The 7,538-nt window shown below is 39.9% G+C and overlaps 1 protein-coding gene across 1 annotated transcript in view; it reads left to right on the forward strand.

Annotated features, from left to right (window-relative positions):
• Positions 1-4,970, forward strand: part of LOC138030273 (galanin receptor 2a-like) — a 5,143-nt gene extending 173 nt beyond the window's left edge. The window contains exons 2-4 of the mRNA XM_068878171.1: positions 1,420-1,693; positions 2,869-3,126; positions 4,584-4,970. Coding sequence (XP_068734272.1) covers positions 1,420-1,693; positions 2,869-3,126; positions 4,584-4,925 — 874 coding nt within the window. The 3' untranslated portion in view covers positions 4,926-4,970. The remainder of the gene's footprint in view (positions 1-1,419; positions 1,694-2,868; positions 3,127-4,583) is intronic.
• Positions 4,971-7,538: the final 2,568 nt, after the last annotated feature.

Raw genomic sequence — 7,538 nt, forward strand, 5'->3', positions numbered from 1 at the left:
GGCATTCTCTTTTTTTTTTTATAATTATCACTTACAGCACACGTCAAGATTTTTGGAACAGTGCGGCTGGTTTAAAAGTTGGATAATTACTTTAGCACTTTTAGTGACACATCTCTTGCTGGCTGGCAAGTTCGTTTAATCTCCGGGCTTTTTTCTCTCATTTTTTTATCCGATTGGGAGAGGCAACGATGTGAATTCGAGATAAATATTTGCGAATTTTGGGAGCAAAACTTGGAATAAGGTATTTCGCCTTTCCGAAAAAACCTTCTCTTCGTTTTGGCTACGTAGAAGAAAGCCTTCTTGAGATATCACGCTAAACCCGTGGGCAAATTTCCTGGAGAGAATAGAACAGCTGAGACTACAAATGGGGGAACTCTGAGACTCTGAGACAATGTGTACGCTATGAATGTGTACTGGCCTTAGTGCGCACTAAAAGCTAACGATAGATTCAAAAAGAACGGTTAAAGAAAATCGTAGGCTTACTTTACTAGTACCGTTTTCAATATTTTTCATGGTGCTAGGTGCCAAACTTCAGGTTTTGCACAAGAATTGCAAAAGTTGCTTGAAGCCTCAGCCTGCGTAGATGGCGGTTCATTCCGGAGCGAGAGAAATTTCGAGCGGCGCTGCCAGCCTTCTCGCGTCACTCAAAATCTCTCGCGCTCCGAAATGAACCGCCAGCTACGCAAGCTAAGAGCACCTAAAAGGCAAATCTCGAAAAGCAGATTCTCTTAGATCTCCATTCTCGATTACTTGCCTACAGTCAAAACACTACCTGAAAAAAAAAAAAAAAAAAAAAAAAAAAAAACGTTAACATCAAAGTAGAATGCAACAACAAGAACATTAAAAACAAGTTGCCAACCAACCTATTTTGTCTGTTAAAATTGCATTACGAGATGATTTTCAGTTAATTCTTTTCGAAATATACCATATTTTCAAAATTAGAGAATCAGTTCAATTAAGGGGCGTTTACCATCCAGTTGGAATGGAACGCTCGTAATGGTACAGAATTTCCCCGGTATGGCGTTTCGCCAGGCCCGAATCTCTCGCGGCCGGAAAAAAACAATAACAAATCAAAATGGCGGCTGCACCTGCAGTGTCGAAAGGCGGAAAAAGAGACCGAGGTGAACTGGGTCGCGTGGGAGTTGACAAATGGTACGAGAATTTTCCGGTAATTTCGGTTGGAACGGGAAAAGCGGGAAATGCGTCTGAGAATTTCCATATTTTTCGGATACTTTCTGGTGGTATAAGCTGTACCATTTGAATTTCCCACCGGAATTTTCGGTTTTTGTTGACAAATTGTAAACGCGCCAGGTGACACGGTTTCCTAGAAGGAGGAGGTGTTGTTTTTTGCATCATTCAACCTTGCATTTTGATCAACGGTGTTGTTCACTATTGAAGACAAACCACTTTTACCTGTAGGACGGTTCCCATAAACTATCTGCTCTTCAATCTGGCAGTAGCAGACATGGTGTATTCAATATTCACTATACCAGTGCTGATTGTGAGTCATACTTCCAGTCACCCAGAGGGATTGATTGGAGAAATATTATGTTCGTTGCTAACGGATGGAACACTGGCATGGGTGGGGGCAGGTGCTTCAGTTGTCACACTCGTTACAATTGCGTTGGAGCGTTACTATATTGGAAAAGTTCCACTTGGAAACAAAGGAAAACTTACAACGCGCAAAATAAAGGTACATTTAGTATAGGTAATCACACGATTCCAGTACAATTTGGAATAAACAAGCACGAATAAATAGTTTGAAAGACGACCAAAATTTGTAGTCTTTGAAAAAAATTACAAGTGCTTATTTATTCCAAATTGCAGGAGAAAAATCACGTGATAATCACATATGGGTCGGATTAAAATTAAGGAATAATTTTACGTGTGTTTTCAGAAAATATGCTGATATGATTCGAGTTTCCAGAATCTTTTCTAGCAAGCGAAAAACCAAGTGAACTCAATCCTTGCCGTTCCATGTATATTTGATCTGAGCAGAAACGAGTGCTTAGCCAGCCAAGATAGGGGATTTTTACCATTTGCAAAATTATTCAAAATTATACTCCTTATTAACCAACGTGCATAACTAAAATTATGGATTGCTCTGTTTTAAATTAGGATTGCCCTCTATATGTTAAATTATTGGTATAGTTACCAACTGAAAAGGTTGCAAAATCACTCCGTCGCGGCGCGAGTAGATATATATTTCAAGATGCTTTGACTCCAGACGGGATTGAATAACATAAGATCCAACTTGAATATTTTCAGCTATCATCCTCGATAATTCAATAAAACACAATTTGATACTCTGTTAAGTGGGATACCGTGTAGCTCTTCGCGTGATTGCCCTACATTGTCCTCTTAGAAACCCCACTCTCAGAGGTCGTGGTTCCTGTGTGACCCAGTGTCTTGACATTACCAACACTGCTGCCCCCCTTTACCTAATGCCACATTGGCGTAGGAGTAAGATCCATCACGAGACTTAAAATAACGTAGGTTGCATGGTAAGATCTTTGCTGCCAATATAATTGTTAAGAGGATAAAGGCCGATAGACAACAGGCCCTTTCTCAGCAACACTAGCGCGGAAGCATAGAACCCTCATAACATTATTTGAAATTATCACTGTGTGGTCCTTACTTTGCTTCGAGCCTGTAGGGACTCCTCGAGTCAAGCCCTGAATGGCGCAATTTTTGCGTGATTACGTGATACGCGTGAGTTGTCTCTGCTTAATTATGACAGGCTTTCTTTATTATCCATATCTATTATTAAGAAGTAATATAAAATTACTCGTGCTCATTTATTCCAAATTGCACTCGAAATCATGTGATTACCCATACAATTATCTCATTTGGTGCTTGCGTCTTTAGGTGATTATTTCAGCAACTTGGATCTTTGCTTGCATTCTCCAAATACCTCAAGCTATGAACAAGAAGTTTGATAAGAAGATCTGTCCAAATTTCTGTATTTACACCTGGAGCGATATGTGGATACCGAAGGCATATTTTTTGCTTTGGGTGGGCTTCTTCGGTATTTCCTCTGCGGTGATGACTTCTTTGTATTCAAGGGTTATTTCCTCATTGTGTTTCAGCCGCAAGGAGAAGATAACTTGCTCATTTCATCAGCAGGTAAATGAAATTATGTATGTATCCTCCAACTGGTCACCTCCCGGACGGATTTAAGGCAACTGTTGGAACTGCTGCAGATCATGTCAATTATCGGTAGTGTAAGTAGAACTTTGGGGGAATCCTAGTCAGTCGTAAGTCAATGGGCCATTTCCGAGTTGCTGTTTGTCTCGGTTTCGAAGTGAGTCTTGGTGCTCAACTATTGTAAGGGAAATGAGTTTGATTTGCATAAGAATGCTCAACTCATTTCCATTTGAATGTTTGTGCACCAGGACTCGCTTGGAAACTGAGGCATGCAGCAACTCGGAAATGGGCTATTGTCTTTGCAAAGACTAGGGGGAATTAGTATAAATACACAGGTGATTATACAAAATCACGCGCTCTCATTGGCTCGCTATCTCGGATTATCAGTCGATAATCACCTCGACGGACAAATGGCTGCCAGTAGTCGTTTTGCCACTGTAAGTGAAGATGATTTCGCGTTGAAATGTTTTTTTTTTCTCTTTTTTGAAATAATCACCTGTGTATTTATACTAAAACAATTATTCGCCTCAGGTTCAGTAATTATCGGTTAATATTCACCGATACTCACTTCGCCTTCTGCGAATAATTGTTAATTATTCCTTGGTTTCTTCCCTAGTTCAACGCCTCTTCTAGAAGACGAATGTCTCAAAATGCATTTAAAATCGATTGTTTAATTACAAAATGGCGTTCGGGGTTATGTGAAAAGAATATGTTAAGCACTTGGAAAAATGCATCAGATTAAAACAGTGAAAATTCATGATGAATGTCTTAAAGGTAGATAATTTTTGTTAAGAGAATACTTGTTCCAGTCGTCTTAGCCATTTCTTTCAAATTCAGTAACAAAATTGCACAAAATATGCTGCTGGTTTACCATTGAAATTTAATAGGTCAACTGATAGAGCGAGTTTCAATCAAGTGTCGTAAAACCAAAACCAAAGTAATAACTTTGGCCAATCAAAAAGGACGGAGGCAATCCAGTAAACCAATCAAAACTTGAAGTAATTACACGTAGCCGAAACAAAGCGCAGGAAAATGTGCACATGTAAGCCACGATTGGTTTTGCTTTCACTTCTGATTGGTTGAAAAAATGGCGCGAGAACTTTCAACCAATCATTGAATGAAGTAAATGCAAAACCAAAGCAATTCGCTAATTACTTTCAACACTCAATTGAAAACCGCTCTATAACGGTCATATGATCAGCAGATGGGTATGATAGCTGCAGCTAGACATGAACGGACAGTCATATGGTCATTTTATTAACAAAGGCATAAAAAAGAAGGAGTCCTAAACTGTAAAATTAGTTGACGTCGCCAATAAGCATCTCAGGTTCGTATACATTGTAGATAATAGAAAGTGTGGAAACGGTTAAAGAATGACAAATAGTAAGACTTAGGATCAACTGCTTTAGTAAAGGCCTCTGTCTTTACATGCACAGGGTATAATGAGATCACGGAAGAAAGTGACGTTAATGGTTCTGACTGTGAGCGTCATTTTTGTTATCTGCTGGGGAGTCGACTCGGCAGTACACTTGTTAGAGGATTTTGCTGCCATCAAGGTCCATCGTGTTGCAGTCCCCATTGGCCACACTCTGATCATGTTTAATTCAGCAATCAACCCGTTTGCATATGCTCTGATAAGCCAACGATTCAGGGAACGAATGAAGAGAATTATCTGCCGAAGTCTATCTTCATCGAAGCCAAAGTCGATCCATCCTTTTCCGCCGCACTCCTTAAAGAAGAAAGCACGCAACATGGACATGGCATTAAGTGCCAACTGACGTATCTAAACATGTAACTAGTTTAAGTTTGTTTTTCTAAGGCAGTTTCAAACATAGTGTGTACTTGAAACGCGATAAGTCTCCATGACCTTCCACAGTTACACTGACTAACAATCCGTCTTATATCAAAGTAATTAAAAATGGTGTAACCTGAGCAAATTCAGTGGTCAATTAAACTTAAGAATTTACGCATTAATTAAAGTTGCGCTTAAAGCGAGGGACAGCATAGCTTAAATTTGGAATTCCTTTACATACGGAATCATAAACAGAGGTAACCTACCTTTCGTTTATTGTGACTTGTGTGAAAAAATGCAACTAAAGTGACAAAAATGGAAGATTACATTATTCTTTCCTACCGTGAGGACAAGAGGACAGGACACTCGTCTACATGATTGTTTTCTCGAATGGAAAACAAGAACTGAACCAGTGGTAACAAAAGAAGTAAAAAATGCACAGTAGTGTAAGGAAAATTTCCCCAGATAATTGATGGCATTGCGTCAGTACAGGGAAAATGCATTTAATAAACGATACATTGAAAAAAACTGAGATCACTCCCGGCAAACACGTTAATCACGCAAGAACTAACGCGCAGTGAGAATGCGTTATAAGAATCCGTGAAGGGTGGTTTAAACAATACTGCTTTAATTTGCTCACGACTCTCGCACGTTATCAGTGTTGACCATTAACGGGTGCACAACTCGTGAACAACATTCGTAAGGGTGTCTTGGGTCTGATTTACACGGCACGATTTGAGTCATGCGAAAGACCTAAGCAAAAATCATACCATCTAAATCTTCCTTAAGTAATCACACATAACTTTAATAGGCGTTTGCATGTCGAACGGCAGCACTGACACCACTTAACACCCAGCAATGCAAACGTCAGCGAAATTTGCGCTTTTTACGAAATATGCCGACTACAACTATCGCTCTCCTATCCTCTTACTTCTATATTTACTCAGTGTGCGGGGATTGTTTCAGGTTATTGGAGTTTTTTTTTCACGGTTTGTCAAGAGTCAGTACAAGCAACCGGCCCCTGGTTGCAAAAAGAACTGTAAATTTCGTGATTTAGCCATAGTTTACATTTGACTATAGAAAAATATGGCAAGACATTTCATTAAAACATTTCAAGGTAATAGCTAAACGCGGCGACCTCTTGACGCTGCCCCAAAGTCACTCAATCCTAATCTAAATATCCGTGCAAACGGACTCCATCTGGTTTAATTGTGTCACTTAGGGCCCGTTCGATTGACCCAATTCCGGAACAGGAATACGTGGAGTGATGATTAAAACGGTATGTTTGGCACCTTTTGAAGCAGCAAGAATACTAAAAATATGTTTAAAATAGCATTTTAGCAGATGTTTGACAATTTTAATGTGCATTTCCGTTAAAACGAAGGATTTCTAACGCGCCCTTAATCGTGACTGTTACGAGTAACTAACACAAGAAGGGACTACAAGCATCACGGCGTGATTGCCTGTCGTTCCCTATTCGGCATTTAAAGGATTTTTCCTGCAGTACACAATAATTGGTAACTTCTCCGGGCTATATAAATAAAGTATCTCGAAAAAAAGGGAAGGGAAACACGAGCGTTTACTGAAAAAAAAAAAAATCAAAAACAACAACCTCAATTTTAATTTACATCTAAAATAACCTCAAGGCCATAAAATTGTTGCAAGTATGCTTGTTTCTTTATATGAGCTTTGCCTTCTTTAAGGAAGGCAAAGTTCAAGATAAGAAGGAAAATAAAAGGCAATTGGAGGCAAAGGGTGATTTCATTGCACATTGAACTTTTAAATGTCTTCTGTTTGCGTCAACCAAAAGACGAAGTATTTAAAATTCACTAGGAATTGATATTAACAAAATGGCTTTTTGGGTTGTGTCAAGAGAATGTATTAACCACTTGGGAAAATGCATCCTATCAAAACTGCAGGGAAAATGCAGGATATGCGCAGTTTATTCTCCAGCCGGCGGAGAGTGCGATGCATTCTGGTATCCGTGCATACGGAACCCGCACCCGCAATGCGCGCGGCAGTCAATACTGTGCTATCCTGTCAATCCTTTGCCCTTTCACCAGAAACAGTCCATCTCTGTGTGTAAACGATGTTGCTGTCGATCTACCCTGCCGAAAGTGTCATACCTGTTAGTGCCAGTCTCCCAGCAAATGGTTGGTGATCATCCGGGTCTTAGAGAATCCAATACTTAAGCAGATGAGGCATTTGTGCAATTCGCATTTTGCAGGAGTTGTCCCCATGACTTCTGGAAAAGAAATTCCTAAAACTCAGTGAGCGAAAGCCAAACAAGTTAAGTACAAATGTTAATCTTAATTGAGACGAATTATTGTCGCGCAGTAAACTCGATGGCTTGTATACCGCCGTCATGTGCTTGCTTGGTTGGCCATTCCTTCGTACGACGAATGATCGAATTCATCGAGGGTCACCAAGGCGGTGGTTTTTATTCACATATATTCGGTATATATATCACGTTTACCGTCAAAACGATCGGGATCGGGGGGACAACAGTGGACAAAATGATAAAGTTCAATTTACAAGCCACTAGAGGGGTACAGCCCCCAGACATTGGATCGAACGATTTACTCGACGAGCAAGCTGA

This window comes from Montipora capricornis, chromosome 13 (assembly GCF_036669925.1).
Source record: "Montipora capricornis isolate CH-2021 chromosome 13, ASM3666992v2, whole genome shotgun sequence".
Lineage (NCBI taxonomy): Eukaryota > Metazoa > Cnidaria > Anthozoa > Scleractinia > Acroporidae > Montipora > Montipora capricornis.